The 20,512-nt window shown below is 36.7% G+C and overlaps 1 protein-coding gene across 1 annotated transcript in view; it reads left to right on the top strand.

Moving 5' to 3' along the window:
* The window catches only part of RIT2 (Ras like without CAAX 2), a 545,873-nt gene that overhangs the window by 277,750 nt on the left and 247,611 nt on the right, over nucleotides 1-20,512 (top strand). Inside the window, exon 4 of the mRNA XM_036762031.1 lies at nucleotides 3,065-3,256. Coding sequence (XP_036617926.1) covers nucleotides 3,065-3,256 — 192 coding nt within the window. The remainder of the gene's footprint in view (nucleotides 1-3,064; nucleotides 3,257-20,512) is intronic.

The following is a 20,512-nucleotide window of genomic DNA, read 5'->3' as shown; positions in this document are numbered from 1 at the left end:
CTTTTTGCTCCTCTTTCAGAAGGTTTTATACTCAGTGGAGTTGCTTCTGCATTCTCTTATTGCCGCTATTATTTTAATCAATAGGGATTGAATGCATTATTTTTCCTATTTGAGGTTACAGTGGTGGAAGACAGGTCAAAAAGCCATGGCAGTACTGTCTTTAATAGCTCATCTCTATTCTTTTAGGTCTACATAATTTATTTTCCATGATAATCCTATAAGGTGAGCTCATATTTATATAGTATATTAAATTTGGTAATAAATAAACAAAATTAAAAAGCCTTTCCTTACAATAATCCTATGAAGTTGATATCCTTTCAAAATTGTAATTGAATCTACAATTTTAGAAATATGCTTATTCCTTTCAAGGATGCCTATTTATCTTCTGAGATGTTTGTTCATGTCATCTCCTAAATCCTTCATAGGTCGTCTACTCAATGTACTGAGGGCCATCTTCTTAATTTCTTTGTGTGAATACTAATAAAGCATCTAAATTGTTCTGTCATTATCCCTTATTTTTTCAATGTGCTTAGAGCATCTTTTTCCCACTAAGCATTTTTCTGATGACATCTTTCTCATGGCTTTTACTGTACAATTCTTTATTGAAAATGTATTGTAGCCTTCTAATGACCCCTATGTGCATCTTCCCTGTACTTTGATAGAGCTTGACTTTTGTATACTTCATCTGGAGTAGCCTTATTACTTACATAATCTCAAAAATTATTTTAAAACAAAAAGCAAAAAGTGTGTGTGTGTGTGTGTGTGTGTGTGTGTGTGTCTGTGAGAGAGAGAGAGAGAGAGAGAGAGAGAGAGAGAGAGAGAGAGAAACATACAAACCCTGTCTTCCTAACTCCAAATGTGGTATCTTTCCTTTCTGTAATGTTACCATTGAGAGCTAGGCAGGTACCAAATTATAGCCAATCCAGAGGAGCCTGGATTTAATGTTAGCAAAAAGGAAACTGTAATATGTTTACTAGATTTTTGTGCCATCTCCTAATTCTTTGTTTTATTAATGAAAAAAATACAGATGTTTCCCATGTTTTCTTCAAAATTAAGATATTTCATGCTGTTTTTCTTCAACATTCATTTTGACCACATGATAACTAACGTATCAAAAAAAGAGAAGAGCTAAAACTACAGATTTGGGTTCCACTTGTCTTTAAAAATAGAAGAAACATTTACTTTTTGGGGTAGAATTTTGTACAGTAAGTCTGTTTCATAGCAATCCCATTGCTTATGCTTAGCAAATGGAGTCTAGTAATGTTTCTGAATTATTAAACAACAAGTTTCATTTATAGCAGGAAGCAATTGAGGAAGATATTAACATGCAGGATGCCTGGAATACAAAGAGTACTGTTCTTTAATTCATGGATAAATGAAAGGGGAAATAACATGTTGAACATTGAATTCTACCTTATAAAATGATTACAGTAGCATATATTATTCAGGTAATACATAGCCAAAGTTCTTGTTCAATCTTCTGTGCCCAGGCTTCCCCCAATGCCTCTCTGAGGGTTTATTCATTCCATGAGCAATTTACAAATTTGTGGTCAGAAGAAAGAGGGTACTCTGAATTGATTATTAGAGCATGATTTTATTTGTTTAGTTGAGGAGATGCTGTCTGAATCTTCCTCAACAATATTCATAATGAGGGTATTTAATAGGTGAAGCCATATTTAGACTTAATTTAATTCCATGATAATTTGGCCCCATTGCTCCATGGTGACAAAAGACATTCAGCTTGATTTCCCCTTTCCCATCACAGCTAAGAAGTACTATAAAATATTATATCATGTTTTTGATTCTTCAAAGCACTGATATATTGGTTATATCATTTAATTCTCACACCTAACAAGAGTAGATAGAACAACCCATTTGGTAAGCCAAAAGAAAGCTGACTCTGAACTGGATTCAAATTTTTCCTCTCATGCAATGCTATACAACTTCAGTAAAGTCACTTTACCACTCTGAGACTAAATTTCATTTTCTGAAAAAATGAAAGGGTTGGATTAGATGGCTTTTGAGTTCCACAGCAGTTCTAGATCTGTGTTCCTATGATCAGAATGAGATCATTAAGGATATGTTGGTACAGAAATAGTGAGTGCAAATAATGCTATAAGTGAAACTCCAGAGAGACAGTATTCTATAGGAAACAAGAAATCCTTATCTGGAGATATAATAATCTTTCTCTCTCTGTCTGTCTCTCTTTCTCTGTCTCTTTCTGTCCCTCTCTCTCTCTCTGTGTCTATCTGTCTCTGTCTGCCTCTGCCTCTGTCTCTGTGTGTCTGTCTCTCTGTCTCCATGTGTCTGTCTCTCTGTCTCTGTCTCTCTCATTCTCTGTCTCTCCATCTCTCTCTCTGTCTCTCTCTGTCTCTCTCTGTCTCTCTGTCTCTCTGTCTCTCTGTCTCTCTCTCTCTCTCTCTCTCATACACACACACACACACACACACACACACACACACACACACACACAATGCTGTTTAAAATCCTCCCTTAACACACCACTCAAATGGAAAAATGGTGCATGCCTGAAAACAAACTGTTTAGATATTTAATAATCACATAATGAAACAGTAAGATTTCACCTAGACATTTAACAAACATTTATTAAGCATCTAAGTACAACTCTTTGTACTAATCCCTATCCTTACATTCTTCTGGAGTGGGGGATACAAAATGGGGTACAATGGGAAAAGCATAGAATTATAATGAAAGGACCTGGATTTAAATCCTTTTCTTTCCAGTTATGATCTGGGTGGGGTTATACAAATGACCAAACCACTGAATCTCAATTCTCTCATCTCTAAAATGATTTCATGGGAAGTAGGTGTATTAGATGACCCCAAAGTCTCCTTCCATTTCTAAAGCTATGGTATATGTCCACAGATTAAGTTAATACTAAATAAATATAAAATTATTTTGAAAACCTGAAAATCCTAAAAGAAAAAAAATGATGCAGTGCTTAGTCACTGTGCTTGTAGAAGTTTGACGTCCCATTCTATTAATGTTGTATGTTTGCTCTTCTGTGCTAAATGATAAAATTATTCTTATCCTTCCATTGCAGGCAGAATTCACAGCTATGCGAGATCAGTACATGAGAGGTGGAGAGGGCTTCATTATATGCTACTCTGTCACTGACCGGCAGTCCTTCCAAGAAGCTGCTGGATTTAAAGAGCTCATTTATCAGGTCCGCCACACCTATGACATTCCTTTGGTGCTAGTGGGGAACAAAATTGATCTGGAGCAGGCCCGACAGGTAAGTGCCAATTGAATCTGTTAGTGTTCTTTTCTGTAGACTATTTCACAACATGTCTGGCTACCATAGCATCCAAGGTCAATTTCAACAGACTCTGTGTATGTGTGTGTATGTAAAAGTTATAAATTTATGACTAAAGTGTCTTCTTAAATTATTCAATTGGAACACCCTATAATTATACCATGAAGCCTAACTATAATGAAATGTGGTCAATCTTGTCTGCTCTCATTTCTTCCACAGCAATCAATGGCCAAGGATGGGCAAGCCACTAGGCATCAGGTGGGATCAGATAGACTCATGGTAGAGACTTCTCTGAATGAAGTTCACTTTAGCCAGTTTAACCACTAAGTCTAGTCAGTACAGATTTTATAATCATAGGTCTGGGAGCAAGTTATGAAGACTAAGACAGGAAATTCATTAGCTTTTGCTCCACATAAAGAAACCAATGTAAGGAACTTGGATCAGTGGACAAAGGGACCGTGATATAACCCCATATATATGTGCTCACTTTATATAGTCAGTCAAAAGACATTGTTAAGGAACCTCCTATATGCCAGGCATGGTGCTAAGCATTGAAGATACAAATAAAAACAAAGCAAGTGTTTACCTTAAGGAGCTTACAATCTGATGGGGGAAATAACACAAAAAAATAAAACTATAAGGGCGTTGGTGGAGGTACCATGTGTGAAGTCCAAAAGTAGTGTAGCTGCTGAGAAAAAGGGAGAAAAGCTCTGGTGGGCCACCTTTTGAAACAGAAACCCTGGGGCCCAAAGCCCTGCCCTCCAATTACAGGGTTTAAACAGAGGGGCAGAGTATCCTGATGAGATGTACTAGCAGATTCAATCTTATAGCATAATGAAATTTCCCAATGATAAGGTTTCTCAGGAGTTTGGAGTTTAGAGAGTTCCAAAGAAGTATAAAATTTCTGAGAAATGGTTTGCTGAATATCTTCTTTATTGCTTTTTCTTTATGTAATATGGGTGGTTGTGGGTGTCACTTTGGAGGGGGCAGTTAGCCAATATTGATCATGGCCTCTCTTCCCTCCCTTGTTGGGTTCTTGGGACTTAATAGGGCATACACCCTTTCAGGAATTAACTCCTCCCTTTGTTAAGACTATAATGCCATTTCTAGTCAATGTGGTCCCCTCCTCTGTTGCTTTATGAAGTTTAGAGTAAACAATAAGTTATGGGTACAGTCAAAATAAGTGAAAGCCAACATTTAGGAAAAGTTGTAACATGTAGTCAGAGGTTAGGTTACTTCCCCAATTTGAATTATTTTTTATCACTACATAATCCCGGACCTCTTGATGTTTGAGGTAAAAAATCATATAGTAGCAAATGACAGAGTAAATAATCAAGGAGAGAGTATGGTATAACTTCTGTTAATGGACAGGCAGCAAGACGGAAAATTGGGGAAAGAATTTTTTTTTGTGAATTTTGTAAATTCCCTTAGTAACTGAAAACGTGGGCACAACTGTTAGCTTCAGTTTGGATCTTCTGCTCTGAAATCCTGCAGGGTCTCTTTTCCCCTGATGAGATATCTCTTATTCATCTTAGTCTGTGTCACAGGCTGTGTTATGTCTCTTCAAGAACTCCAACGTATGACATTTCTCCTTTTGGCTCACAGACCACAAAAGTTCCAAATTGTTCTCCCTCTGAACTAAATTGTAAGGTGCAAGTCAATTCTCAAGGTCTTATTACATTTAAAATCATTTAAAAAAATCCTTATTTTCTTTTCGTATTGATTTTCAATTGAACTGGATTCCAAACCTATGACTTTATGTTCCTGTAATTAATTATCCTTCCAAAAATAAACAGAAGAGGCACAGACATTGCTAAATATCAGGGACTATGCTGAAGAATAATCTTGTTGAAGGATGAATCTGGTAATACAGATGCTACCCTCCTCTATACGTTTGAATTTTCATATACTAATCAACTTTCCATAAGGTAGGAAAGTATACATACTGGAATACTCAGATATTTCTTTGGTTATTTGTGCATACACATATACATATACATACACAATATACATTTTATATACATATATAAATATATGCATACATATGCATTCATATATACACACATATACATATATACACACATACAAACATACACATACACATACAGACAGGCATATAATATATGCATATGCATATGCATGTATGTATGTGTAGATTGTTATAGTATCCAAAGGGTAGTCTGCCTAGGAACTCCATTTTCAGAGTAAATTCTTTAAACACATGGACTTGTGATGTACTCAGGACTATTTTTAAAATATCTTCTATGTTTAGTATGCTGTCTTCTTATTAGTTCATTTCTTAACAGTAATAATAGTGTGATGTAGTTTCTAGGCTTCTGTGTTGAGTTTTAATTAGACTTTCGAACTAAGTGTAATTCCTTAGAAGGTGATTGGTCCCTCCCTTATCTTATTTAGAGTCTTAAAGAGAAGCTGGATGAACACATGTTCGGTACGATAGAAGACAGATTAATGATCAGATGTCTTCTAAGGAAACTCCTCAAACTGTGATTCTTCAATTCTGTCAGCCTTGAACTAGGAGGCAGCATTATTGGGCAATTGTTTCATTTCTGCATTTCAGTTTTCTCAGCTGTAAAAGGACAGGATGAACAAGAAAATCCTTTTTTTAAAATTTAATATTTTATTTTTCCCCACTTCCATGTAAAAACCATTATAACATTAGTTTTTTATTTAAATTTGGAGTTTCAAAATCTCTTCCTCCTGCCCCTCCCACTGAGATGGCAAGCAATTTTATTATTTATGTGCAGTCATGCAAAACACATTTCCATGTTAGTCATGTTGTAAAAGAAAACACAGACCAAAAAAAGGAAATAAAAAGCAAAGTTTTAAAAAGTATGCTTCAATCTACATTCAGACACCATCAGTTCTTTCTCTGGAGATGGATACCTTTTTTCATAAGTCCCTTGGAATTGTCTTATATCACTGCATCACTGAGAATAGCTAAGTCATTCAGAGTTGATCATTTTACCATATTGTTGTTATTTTCTACAATGTACTGGTTCTGCTCATTTTACTTCATATAATTTCATGTAAGTCTTTCCATGTTTTTCTAAGGACAACCCAGTCATTATCTCTTATAGTGCAATAGTATTCCATCACAATCACATACAACAACTCATTAATCCATTCTCCAATTGATGTGCATCTCTCAATTTCCAATTCTTTGCCACCACTTAAAGAGCTGATATAAATATTTTTGAACATATAGGTACTTTTACTGTTTGTTTTTGATCTCTTTTGAATACAGACCTAGTAGTAGTATAACTAACCCTTTGGGCACAGTTCCAAATTGTTTTCCATAATGGTACAATCAGTTCACAACTCCACCAACTGAAGTCCAGTAGTGCCCCAATTTTTCCATATCCCCTCCAACATTTGTCATTTTCCTTTTCTGTCACATTAGCCGATCTGAAAGGAATGAGGAGGTACCTAAGTGTTGTTTTAATTTGAATTTCTTTAATCAACAGTGATTTAGAGCATTTTTTCCTCATGGCTATAGATAGAGAGCTTTGATTGCTTCATCTGAAAATTGCCTACTCATATCATTTGACCATTTCTCAATTGGGGAATGGTTCCTATTTTTTTTTATAAATTTGACTCACTTCTCCACATATTTGAGGAATAAGGCCTTTATCAGAAAAAAAACTTGATGTATTTTTTTTTACTAACTCTGTATTTCTTTCCATCCTATGTCCTCCCCATTTATCCTACTGCAGTAGTTATCTCTCTCCTTTCTCCATGTCCATCCTCAAAAAGTGTTTTGCTTCTGGCTACTGCCTCCTCCAATCCACTCTCCCCATTATTAGGCCACTTCTTCTCTAATCTTTTTCTCCTCTTACTTACTTTTGGGTAATATAGATTTCTATACACAAGTAAATATGCAAGTTATTTCTTTTTCTGAGCCATTTCCCATGAGAGTAAGGTTCAAGTGCTCCTCCCCAACTCTCCCATCTTTCCCTCTCATGCCCTTTTTTTGGGAGATAATTTACCCCATCCTACCTCTTCCTCCTTCTCCCACTTCATTCCTCTTTCTCATCCCTTAATTTTATTTTTTTCCAGATAATCCTATCATATTCAACTTGTATCCATGCACCGTATGTATACTCCTTCTAACTTCCCTAACAATGATAAAGTTCTTAGGAGTTACAACTATCATCCTCTTATATAGGAATGAAAATATTTTATCCTCATTCAATCCCTTATGATTTCTCTTTCCTATTTACCTTTTTAATGCTTCTCTTGATTCTTGTATTTGAAAGTCAGATTTTCTATTCAGCTCTAGTCTTCTCATCAGGATTGCTTGAAAAGCCTCTATTTCATTAAATATCCATTTTTCCCCTGAAAGATTATAATCAGTTTTTCTGTGTAGGTGATTCCTAGTTGTAATTGTAGTTCTTTTGACTTCCAGAATATCATCTCCTAATCCCTCTGATCTTTTAAAGTAGAAACTACTGAATCTTTTGTTGTCTTGACTGTGGCTCCAGAATTGTTTCTTTCAAGCTCCTTGCAACATTTGCCATGTTGGCCTGGGAGCACTGGAATTTGGCTACAATATTCTTGGGAGTTTTTATTTTGGGATCAACTTCAGAAGTTGATCAGTGTTTGTTGTTTTTTTCAATTTTTATTTTACTCTCTGCTTCTAGAATATCTAGGCAGTTTTCCTTTATAATTTCTTGAAAGAAGATGTCTAGGTTCCTTTTTATTATTATTATGACTTTCATGTAGTCCAATAATTCTTAAATTATCTCTCTTTGATCTATTTCCCAGATCAGTTTTTTTGAGATGTTTCACATTTTCTTCTATTTTTTTTCATTCTTTTGATTTTGTTTTATTGTTTCTTTACATCTTATGGAGTGATAGCTTCCATTTGCCCAATTCTAATTTTTAAGAATTGAGATTTTATATCACTTTTTTCATTTGGCTAATTCTACTTTCTAAGTAGTTCTCTGCAGTAGATTTGTGTGCCTCTTTTACCATTTATCTTATTCTGTTTTTTTTTAAGGTTAAAGTGTAATATTTTCAGTATTTTTTTTGCCTCTGTTACCAAATTATTGACTCTTTTTTCATGATTTTTCTTGTGTCGCTCTCATTTCTTTCCTGATTTTTCCTTTATGTGTCTTATTTGATTTTTAAAAGTACTTTTGAGCTATTCAAGAAATTCTCTTTTGGGCCTGAGACCAATTCCTATTTTTCTTTGAGGTTATGAATGCAGCAATTTTGACTTTGTTGTCTTTTCCTGAGTTTGTGTTTTGATATTCCCAGTCACCATAGTAACTTTTTATGGTCAAGTTCTTTTGTTGTTGTTTATTCATTGTTTTTTTCAGCCTACTTCTTGCCTTTTACCTTTATGTTAAAGTTGGGCTCTGTTGCTGGGGTAGACGGGGCACCGTCTCAAGCTTCAAGTGTTTTGTGCAGCTTTTTGTGGAGCTAGTTTTGCAATCTGTAAATTTTCACTTCTTCCAAAGTGGTGTAATCTAAGGAGAGGGATGTTAGCTACTCCCATAGCCTGTGCTTAGGTCTGTGAGCTACCACAAGAATTCTTTTCTGCCTTGGAACTGTGTCCAGGGTCCCTGCTCCCTTGTGTCTGTTGTTCTAGTGTTCCTCCTCACCCTGGAACTGCAACCCAGGATGGGGAACTTGATCCCTGCATGAGTGATGTACCAGAGTCCTGCTCTCAGTGTCAGCAAAGGGAACCCTGTCATCTCTTTCTGACCAGTTGTCTCACCTCCTTACTATCTGTGGTCTGAGAGCTCTGGAAGCTGCTGCTGCCACAGCTGATTCAATCACCCCCAAGGCTGGGTTCGTGAGCCCTGAGTTGGCATGGCCTGCACTGGACTTTGCTTCATTCTCACCCCACTGTGAAAGACATTTCCTTTTAACTTTCTTAGTGTCTTGGGCTAAAAATTATTTCATCCTGTCCTTTTATTGGTGCTGCCACTCCAAGATTTGTTTTGTGGCTTTATTTAAAATTGTTTGGAAAGGAATTTGGGAGAGCTCAAGTAAGTCCTTGCCTTTTCTCCACCATTTTGGCATTGCCTCCCAAGTTAAAAGTCTTAAGACTCCTTTAAGATCTAAAACTGTAACAGGCCCAGAGAAGTTAAATGACTTCTCTGAAAGTTTATAGGGAATGGCAAAGCTAGAATTAGAACCTCAATTTGTTTGCTTAATCACAATAATAGCAAGGACTAGAATTTATATAATACGTACTCTATGTCAGTTCCTGGGTTAGGCCCTTTACAAATATTGTCTCAAATGTTTCTCACATCAGTCTTGCAAGGTAAATGATATTATTATTCCCATTGAAACCAAGGCAAAAAGCTAGTAAATTACTTGCCCAGGCTTACACAAATAGTAAGTGTCTGATGCAGGATTTGAACCCAGGTCTTCCTAACTACAGGATTAGTGATCTGTCCACTGTACTACATAGCTGCCTTGATCCACTATGTATGAGTGGTGTGGGGCTCAGATTCTCCATCTAAACAATGAAAATGTTGGGTGGGGAGGACCCTCTAACTTTCCCAAATGAACTGTGCAGATTACTAAGGTTATATTAGGTTTTAAAAATGAAAGGTTCAATGAAAAAATACTATTGTTGATATTCATAACACAAAGAAAGACAATTCTGTAAGCCAGATAGGTTCAATAGAGCAATTACCCTCCACCATTGCTACTTTGCATGCTCTAATGATAACAAGTAATGACCTTAAGCTGTTCCTTATGACTGGAGATATTTCTCTCATAAAGGAAACTGAATTTGGTGGCCTAAAAATGTAACAACATAAAATTCTACAATCAATATCAACATTACAGGAACTAGGTGATGAAGTAGATAAAGCTCTGGCCCTGGAGGCAGGGAGTCCTGAGTTCAAATTTGATCTCAGATACTTACTGGTTATATAACACTGTGCAAGCCCATTAACCTCTATCTGACTCATTATCACTATTTTATAATGATAATAATAGAACTTAACTCTCATGATTTTTGTGAGGATCAAATGAGATGATATTGGTAAAGTGTCTATTTGTAGAGTGCCTGGCACATAGACAATGCTTCATTTACTTTCTTGTTTCATTCCTTATTGCTAGAGTAGATAACTACCTACCATATAAGATTTGACAGACAAAAAAAATCTGTCTCTACTTTTGGATGACAGCACCTGAAGTTTCCACCATTATTGACTCCTACAATTCAAAACAATGCCTATCTTGTTCAAAGGCAATATATTATTTGGAAGGTCAGTGAGAGAGGTAGAGCAAACATATTGAAATGCTTTCAGTCATTAGCACCTGGATGTGAATTGGTTTATCAGAATTACTTCAGTTTCTTAGTAGGGAAAAGAAAGAAAGAAGACTGGTTGATTTCCATGGGTTATAGGAAAAGGAAAAAGAAAAATTTGGGAATGCAGATGAAAGGGCCTTTGGGGGTGGGCCAGTTGAGTTGGGGAAACAAAGAAGGGAAAACTGGGCAATAAAGAAGCTGCATCACGGAACGGGGGACTTTTGAGAATACTGAGGGACCTAGGTTTTGTAATAGATGAAGTGCTTCAATTGGAATCAGGAAATCTGAGTTCAAAGCCTTCCTCAGAAATTTTCTAGATATGTGACCATGAGCAAAATATTTAATCTCTGGTAGCCTTGGTTTTGTTTTATTTCCAGGTATAAAATGAGAATAGCGATAGCACATACCTGCCATTATTGTTGTGAGAATGCAATAGTAAATGTAAAGTGATTTGCCAATCTTAAAATCTATATTAGCTATTTTTGTTGTTTTAAAGTGATGGCGCCATAATAGAGATAGAAGTTACTTACAAGCCAATATCATTTACTCTAAATCTGTCTAAAGTTGGTGCTGCCTAACGTACAGCAGTCCTTATTTCCTCACTATCTTCTCGCCCTCTGTGCCTCATTGTACACATTCTCACTTCATAAGGTCCTCTACTGTCATGCCAGAAAGTGGGACTGGGTTAATTCTTGTTTTCCCTTAGCTTTCCTCAAATGTAAAATCCGTACTCTGAATGAAATGAGTTTCAGGGATTCCAAGAGATAAAATTTAAAATGTTCCATGTCAATCGCTAGACCACAGACTGTTTTATCCAAAGATAGAACAAGACAAACTCCCAATGCTGACAGCCTAATTGCAACTTAATGCTTAGCTTGAGGCCTTGATAACAAAGCTCTCTGCAATCCTTGTAACCCTTTAAGTACCAGATAGAATTCCAAAAAGAATGTGTACTGCTCCTTTATGGAATTCCCCAGTCCAAGTATTCATGTCCTTTGTGGTAAGTGGAGCTGTATGAAACATGGAGACTGAGCATTATGAAATAATGAATATAACTAGTAATAGTTTAGTACTCTCCTATTAACAGTGCCCTTTCTGTACACTCACTTGTGAATTTTGTAGCATAAATATTAGTGCATCCATTTTACAAATTAGAAAGCTAAAATTAAGACATTTGCCCAACATTACAGAGCTAGTAAGTAAAATTGGATTTTTTTTAAAAAAAGAGTTCCTTGGTTCCATGGCCAAAATTTCGTCTCTCACATTGTGTTGCCATATTCTCATCCAAATACAATTTTAAAAATTGATAAAATAACAAATATAAGAAGAACTTGTTGAGCATTTTCTACATATCTACTTCTGCCCTAAGGAATTAGGAGATATGCGCAGTAATAAAAGTGTGTGTGTGTGTGTGTGTGTGTGTGTGTGTGTGTGTGTGTGTGTGTGTGTGATATAGAGACTTCTAGCTGTTCCTAGAGCTTGGCAATCCATTTGCTAAGTCCTGCCTTCTCTCTGGCTTTTCCCACACCTGAAATGATCTCATTCCTTACCTCTACCTACTGGCTTCCTGGGCTTCCTTCAAGATTTAACTCAAATGTGTGTGTGTGTGTGTGTGTGTATGACTCAGATACTACCTTCAAATATATTGTATTCTTCTTGGTTAGGCAATACATTCCACAGAAACCAGTTAGGGAACTATAAAGGCCAATATAGTCACATGTCATAATATGTGTTTGAGGCAATAAACATTTTGACAATTTATAAGGGCACAGTTGATTGTAGCTAAAAATAGTTGAAAATGTTTTGAAGATGTGATAGGAATTTATTTGGTCTTGAATAATGGGTAAAGTTTTCATAATTTAACAAGAACAGGAAGAATATTTTAAGTTGAAAGATGGGCAAAAAATGACCAAAAGATGAACATTAAAATGGTTCCTAGAAGGGACAATAAGATAATGAATTTGAATAAAATGGATATGTTAACCACTGTAAACTACCATAGCAGTTAACATCGTAAAGAACCCCACCATCTTCTGTCTCCTGAATGACACCTATTTCTTTTTTTATTTGACCCTATTTCAGGGTTTCTTCATCATTTTTTGGGTCAAGGAGCCCTTTGGCACTTCCCTTCTCAGAATAATTTTTTAATCCATAAAATAAAACACATATAATTCAAAGGAAAACAAATTATGTTGAAATATAATTATCAAGCATATAGATATATAATTACTATATTTATCATTATTAAGTGGTCATGATATAAAAGGGAAAAAATCCTGCCTACGTAACAATAACATTTACTTTACAACTAGGCCTAGAATTAGAAATAAAGCAATCTTCAATTTCTAGGTATCTTTACTCCTCTGTTATGTACGTATTTACTCAAATGTATGCGTATGCATGTATGTATATGCATATATACATGTATATATGTTTTTGTGTTTATATGTGTGCACACACATGTCATATACACCTCACTAATATTTCTATATGTAAAATATATAAACATATATGTAAAGTACATAGATATGTATGTGTGTCTATAGATATGGATATATAGACATAATACATATATATACTTAGATATGTATATAAGTGTGCATGTCTGTATATAAACGTATATGTATGTGAATATGTGTGTATATATATAGACAATCTCGCATCTGAGTTATATATACATATATAACATATATAATTCATATGCTTATGAGTTATGTGTAATATATGTTGTGCTGTTTTATTATATATTGCGACAATAATTCATGTGTATGTATGATATATGTTGTGTATAATTCAACTATATATGAGTGTGTTTATGTATATGTGTGTGTATATGTATATACATACACATAAAGAACCATATACAAATATAAATTCTTGCAAACCAAAATTTTTCTTTAGTTTGTATATCCCAGGGCCAAATGGGCCCCTGTCCCCTTACCTCAGGAAATGTGACAACTCCCTGAAATGGTTTCAGCTCAACCTGAGAATGTTACCATTTATTTCCTTCCCTGATTCATGGCACATCTGCTGAATTGTTTGCGCTTCATGGGTCATTGGCCATGTTTGTAAAATTGACAAGTCAGACAAAGGCTGTAGGAACAAGGCTGTTTCTCTCTAAGTGGAAAAAAGAAATAAATGAAGCATTGGAAACCAGACTTGTTGCTTGAAGCAAACCTCAGTACCAAATTAACTGCTTCCAAATTTTTCAGAAATCTAACACTTAAAGAATATTATCTCTCCAAAGGAGACCATCATGGGATAAGTATTTTGAGGCACAAGGAGGGTGTCTGTGATGCTTTGCCACCCATACTTTCAGAATTGCACCTCAAGACACTTGGCCCCACCCATGGTCATGCTCACTGTCCCAATCTCCATACCACTTAGGTGGCTATCAGAGTTGAAATGGGACACTCAGTCAATTGTCTGTCTGGATAGCCTTCCCCCTGTAAATCTGGCCCTCTCTATTCACCAATAAAACACCCCATAAAACAGTGGGTTCAACTAGGAGCCAAGATGGCAGAGTAGAGGTAGCAACCCAGCCCAACTATCACAACATTCCTCTCCAAACAATTTTAAAATAATGGCTCCAATCAAATACTGCCAACAAAAGGTCAGTGTGAGACATTTTCCCAGCGTAAGACAATTTAGGAGGTTTATAGTAGAAGTCTGTGATACTTGGGCTGAATTTCAATGACTGCAGCTCTCTGCAGATTCTGCTCTTTGATCTCAGCAACTCTCTTGTTCTGCACCCTCTGCTCTGCAGTCTCTCTCAATGCTAGCTCTCCCTCAATGTCTGATGCCTCAATGTCTTCTTGATATCTGCTTCTGAATTCTGCTGCTCTCAGCTCTGGGCTCTCTTTTTCTACAGTCCTATCCAGCATCTGATTGGCAAGAACTCAAATCTCTGATTGGCTGAATTCATGATTGACTAGAACTCAGTGCACATACCATTGGCTCTGGTCTTAGCAGCTCCCCTTAGGGTCCGGAGGGCTTCATGTCTACATCTGCTTAGCACCTAGTAAGTTGGGGCTTTATGCCTACTTACAAAAAAAGATATAATCAATCAATCAGGCCTACCTGAGGCCTATTTAATGGGTGGGGAAGATCTTCAGATCACATTAATACTACAGGAAGTCAATGCCTTAACCTCACTTTCATCAGAATTGTTCAAAGAGGAAAGACTATATACATACTTAGTTGAGTGTAGAAATCTATCTGACCAAACAGGGAATTAGGAAGGAAAGAGCATAAGGGAAAGGGGGACAATAAAAATGAGAATAGATTAAGGAAAGCAGTGAATACAAGCAAAACAGACTCTTGAGGAGTAATAGGGTAAAAATAGAAGAGAAACAAAAGAAAATAGAATGGAGGGGAATACATAGTAATCATTACTGTGAATGTAAATGGGATGTACTCACTCATAAAATGGAAATGGATAGCAGAATGCATTCGAAGCCACAATTCAACAATATGTTGTTTACAAGAAACACATTTGAAAAAGAAAGACACGTGCATGAGGTTTAAATAAGGAGGTAGAACAGAAATGCACTTAAGCTGAAGTATAAAAGGCAGAACCAGCATTTAATAACTGTGTAACACCAGGCAAGTAACTTAGCTCTGTTTACCTCAGTTTCCTCACCTTTGAAAATGTGTTTGAAAAGGAAATTGAAAACCATTTGAGTATCTTTGTCAAGAAAACCTCAACTGGGGCCATGAAGAGTCAGACATGATGGAAAACAACGTAATGAAAAAAAGATATAATCAAGGAAATTGCCTTCTGCTAAAAGGTACCAGAGACAGTGATTGGGTCAAGGAATAGATTAAGGAACTGAGTGGTTAGGCATTTGAGGGAGGATAAACACATATGTTGAAGTCCCCTATTACAAGAGTAGGAGTTGGGTAAGAGTGAGAGGAAAAAAATATGAGCTGGGTCTCAATATCATTGAGGAAGGAAGGGGTGTGACCAGGGCATCTGTAGACAATAGCTGCCAGAATTTTGATTGGATAGATATAAATAGCATGAACCTCAGAAGAGGAGAGATTAAAGAATGATGATGGAGGAAGCAAAAGAACCTGGAAGTGGCCATGGAGAGCAAGGAGTATTTCATCTTACTTGCCTTAACCAGTGAGTTCAGGAGAGTGAGTGAATGTGAAACTAGAAGTAGAAAGGATAGCCAGGGAGGCTATCAGAGGCTAGCAGAAGCTAGGTTTCAAGAGTAGTAGGTGGAAAATGGAAGTAGATTTCTCAGAGGAAAAGATATAAAGGGAAGTTTGGTGCCTATGAAGCAGGAAATCCAGAAGGCACAGTGGAAGAGCTGGGTGGAGATAGGATGAAACTTTGGTATAGAAGGGTAAAAGAGGGTGGGAATGATGAATTTGGTGGAAGGGGCTATGGAAATGGGGTTTGGATGAGGATCTATAGGAGTTCAGAGTCATAGAGGTGGGAATAATATTAGCAGGTAGGAGAATGTTCATCATTGAGAGAAGGGTACCAGTCCTCTACCCTCAAAGAACAGGCACAGCAGGAAATAGAAAGAGTAAAGTCAAAGGGAGGGTTGCTCTTCCCACCCCCGTTTCCACATTTCACCACATCTTACTTGGGAGATTGGGTAGGTAGCCGGAGTTGGAAGTTGCCTAATGCTGGCACAGAAATAAGTTGTTGCTTTGTGACAGATGGAAGATAAGCAGCCTGGCCTCTAGTTGCCTTTCCTCAGAGCACAGTCTGCACCCAGCAGGAGATACTAGGATTTGCATAATCTGGAGTCCTGTCACCTTAGGAGGCTGACAACAAGGTAGCAGGAAGATATGGTCAACTCCCAGAATAAATGGGGAACTCCAGGCCAGTTCCTCTCAGCCCTTCCCCAGGGGATATGCTAAGCCTAGAAGGACATGAATCATGCAATAAATGTTGTTGTGCATGTGTGTGTATGTGTACATATGTGTATGTGTATATCTGTATGTATATATGTGTATATGCATATGTATATATGCATGTATTATATATGCTTATTAATAAAATATTTAATATTTTCACATAACATAATAAAAGAACTCTAAATATATCACTGATTTAATAGATGAAATCTTTATCTTTCCCCCCAAACCTTCCCTTTTCCTAACTTCTGTATTATTCTTGATGATGTCATCATCTTCCCAGTTACCCAGTTCTCAATCTCAGTGTCATCCTCAACTCCTCTTTCATGTTCACAGCATATATCCAATTTGTTTCCAAGTCTTGTCATTTCTACATTTACAATATCTCTTAAAAGTCCCCTTATCTCCACTTACACAGCCACCCCACCCTTCCCAAGTATAGGCTTTCATCATCTCATGCCAGGACTATTGTAATTACCTTCTGCTTGGTCATCCTAAAGTAAATCTCTATCCCCTCTAATCCAACCAAAATGTTTTCCTACCGTTCATGTCTCATACCACTTCTGTAGTCACTGAGTTTCAGTGGCTTCCTTATACCCCAAATATTGAATCCACTCCTTGGCATTTAAGATGTTTCGCCACTTGGTCTCCTTCTGCCTTTCCAGTCTTTTTTTTCCTCACTCCTTCATATGTACTCCATGATATAGAGACTTCTAGCTGTTCCTAGAGCTTGGCAATCCATTTGCTAAGTCCTGCCTTCTCTCTGGCTTTTCCCACACCTGAAATGATCTCACTCCTTACCTCTACCTACTGGCTTCCTGGGCTTCCTTCAAGATTTAACTCAAATTTCAAGCTTTGTAGGGGGCCATGGGGTGGAGGCAAGATGGCAGAGTAAAAGGAGGGACTTGCTTGAACTCTCCCTCAAACTCAGCAAATACCTGAAAAAGTACTCTAAACAAATTCTAGAGCTACAGAACCCCCAAAATGATGGAGTGAAACAAGTCTGTAGCCCAAGACAACCTGTAAGGTCCACAGGAAAGGTGTATCACACCAGGCTGGGAGTGTGGGCACAGATGGGGCTGGATCAGGCCTCAGGGGACTGAAACACTGGTAGGTGTGGTGGTTTCTAGACTTCTCAACCCACAAATGCCAAAGACAATGTAGAAAGTCAGTGGGAAAACTCTCTTGAACCTGGGTGAGAGAAGAGCACAGTCTGGCCCTAGCCCTGGGGTGGTAGAGGTGGTAGAGGCAGCAGCAGCAGCAGTAGCAGCAGTAGCAGCAGCTGTTTCCAGAGCTGCAGGCCCACAGATGGTGGGGAGATCAAGAAACTGATTAGAGGGAGATTGCAGAGATTTTTTGCTGGTGCTGAGGCAGGATTCTCTTGCTTTGCCCTGCTTGGATCTGGGTTGCAGTCCTAGGTGGCAGTTCTGGGGTGAGGAGGAGCACTGGTATGGCAGAGCTTGTGGTAACTGAGGAGAGGGAATCCTCCTCTCAGTTCCAAGGCAGAAAAGAGAGCTTAAGGTTATTCACAGACCAGAGCACAGGCCAGGAGAGGAGTGAACACCTCTCCTTTGATCATACCACCTCAGAAGAACTGAAAATTTACTGGTGCCTCAAAGTAACTCTGACAACAGCTGTGCAAAACCCCTGAATCTTGGCACAGAGCCCTCTCCACTCTGGAAGCAGTGTCCTACCTTGATAAAGAGCTCAAAAGTCAAGTAATTGGCTGGGAAAATGAACAGACAGCATAAAAATCTCAGACTACAGAATCTTACTTTGGTGACAAAGAAGATCAAAACATACAAGCAGAAGAAGACAACAAAGTCAAAGCTCCCACATCCAAAGCCTCTAAGAAAAATATGAATTGGTCAAGCCCATGGAAAAGCTCAAAAAGGATCTTGAAAATAAAGTAAGAGAAATAGAGAAAAAATTGGGGAAAGAAATGAGAGTGATGCAAGAAAACCATGAAAAATGAGTCAATGGCTTGATAAAGCAGACCCCCCCAAAAATATTGAAGATAATAACACCTTAAAAATAGACTAATCCAATTGGAAAATAGCTCCAAAAAGCCAATGAGGAGAAGAATACCTTAAAAACCAGAATTGGCCAACGGAAAAGGAGGTCCCAAACCTCACTGAAGAAAATGATTTCTTAAAAATTAGAATGGAGCAAATGAAAGATAATGACTTTATGAGAAATCAAGAAATTCTAAAACAGAACCAAAAGAATGAAAAAAATAGAAGACAATGTGAAATATGTCATTGGAAAAACCACTGACCTGAAAGCTATGATAAAAAAGGAGCCTTGACATCATCTTTCAAGAAATTATCAAGGAAAACTACCCTGATATTCTAGAACCAGAGGGTAAAATAGAAATTGAAAGAATCTACCAATCACTCCTTGAAAAAGATCTCAAAAGGAAAACTCCTAGGAATATTGTAGCCAAATTCCAGAGTTCCCAACTACTATAAAGAAAGAAAAATAAAAATTTCAATTTCAAATGTTTGATTAAACACTCTATGCAAGAGATGCCTATTAACCATTCTTTCTGAAATGGAATAAGACCAAATTGTCAATAGTTATCCGTGGCAAATTGGTACTTTATCTATTAATCTTTTGAAACATTAGGTCCTCAAAATAAAATGAACATTGCTTTTCTAAAAGGAACTGGTTAATAAACAATTATTTACTCTCTTCTATTTTATTTACAGCAAAGTTTTTTTAAATTGGGAAAGACATCAAAATTATTTTTTAAATGTTTATGTATTGCTCAATGTTTTCCCCACAAAAGCTGTCACCATGTTTTTTCTGGTTCAGAGCATGAATTTGAGAAACTTGTATTGACATATTTAGGATGCATACTTCAACAAAAATAGCTACCAAATAAACACATTTCAGGGAATCTTTTTGTTAGAAATGAATTACAGTATACAATAAAATAACTCAATCTGTCTCATCTTCATTACAATTAATAAGACAAATATTATTTATATGTTAGAAGGTCATATATTCCTTTGAAGTACTTTGGCACAGGAAAGCTAGCTTGTTTTGCAATAATGTAAACTCTATCTGCTCTCTGTCTACATGTGATTACATAATTTCACAGAGCCTTCTTTGAATAGGTTTTTTTAAATGAAGTTAATTATTTGAAAACCAATATATAATTCCTTTCTCTTATTGCTCAACACTAGTGATGGTCAATGAAGAACACCATATATTCAAATTCCATGAGGGGCCAGCTTTTTAATGTTAGTTTCAGGCTTCAATTTGTCTTTGCATTGATTGAATGCTATCAGTCCAGTAAAATTCTTCCAAAATATAAATTTTGAAATAAAGTCACTGTGAAATATACTGATAATTTACCTTCATATGGCATTAAGATTAAGAGATTTGCAAAGTAAGAAATATTCCTTAGCATCAATTTTCAGCAACACATTGTACATACTATCAGAATAATATCATCCACACATCTTTAGTTATGTGTATTGCTTTATCCTCATAATGTGAAATAGTTTACTTTTTCCCTCTTTTTTACAGGGAGGAATGCAGGGGAATTGGGGTTAAGTGACTTGCCCAAGGTCACACAGCTAGTAAGCATGTCAAGTGTTTTTAAACTCAGGATTTGAACTCAGGTCCTCCTGATTTCAGGGCCGGTGCTGTACTCAATGTACCACCTAGTTGCTCCCTCCCTCTTTTTTCTTAAATAATCACAAAGATTTTGTGAAATGTGGGGAGTTTCCCTCCCCACCACTAAATTATCTACAAGTGAAACCATTTTAATCTATATTTCATAAACCTTTCCAACTTTGACATCTACTATGTCAAAAGTTACAGGTAACAGCAATGTTTCTCATAGTAAATGAAGATTTATACAGTTAGCAATTCTGTAAGCAACTTTCTATGAAGCAAGCAATATTTCTGATGTCACAGACATGATGTTTGAAAAAAATGCTTGCTAATTATCTCTGGAAAATGATATTGTCTTCTAAAATATGCTGTAAATACTCTTAAGGTGTTCCACTTTCTTAGTTATCTTGCTCTCTATGCATACATAACATGTA

The sequence above is a fragment of the Trichosurus vulpecula genome, chromosome 1 (genome assembly GCF_011100635.1).
Source record: "Trichosurus vulpecula isolate mTriVul1 chromosome 1, mTriVul1.pri, whole genome shotgun sequence".
In the NCBI taxonomy this organism is placed as follows: domain Eukaryota; kingdom Metazoa; phylum Chordata; class Mammalia; order Diprotodontia; family Phalangeridae; genus Trichosurus; species Trichosurus vulpecula.
This window is presented reverse-complemented; position numbering and strand designations above follow the sequence as displayed.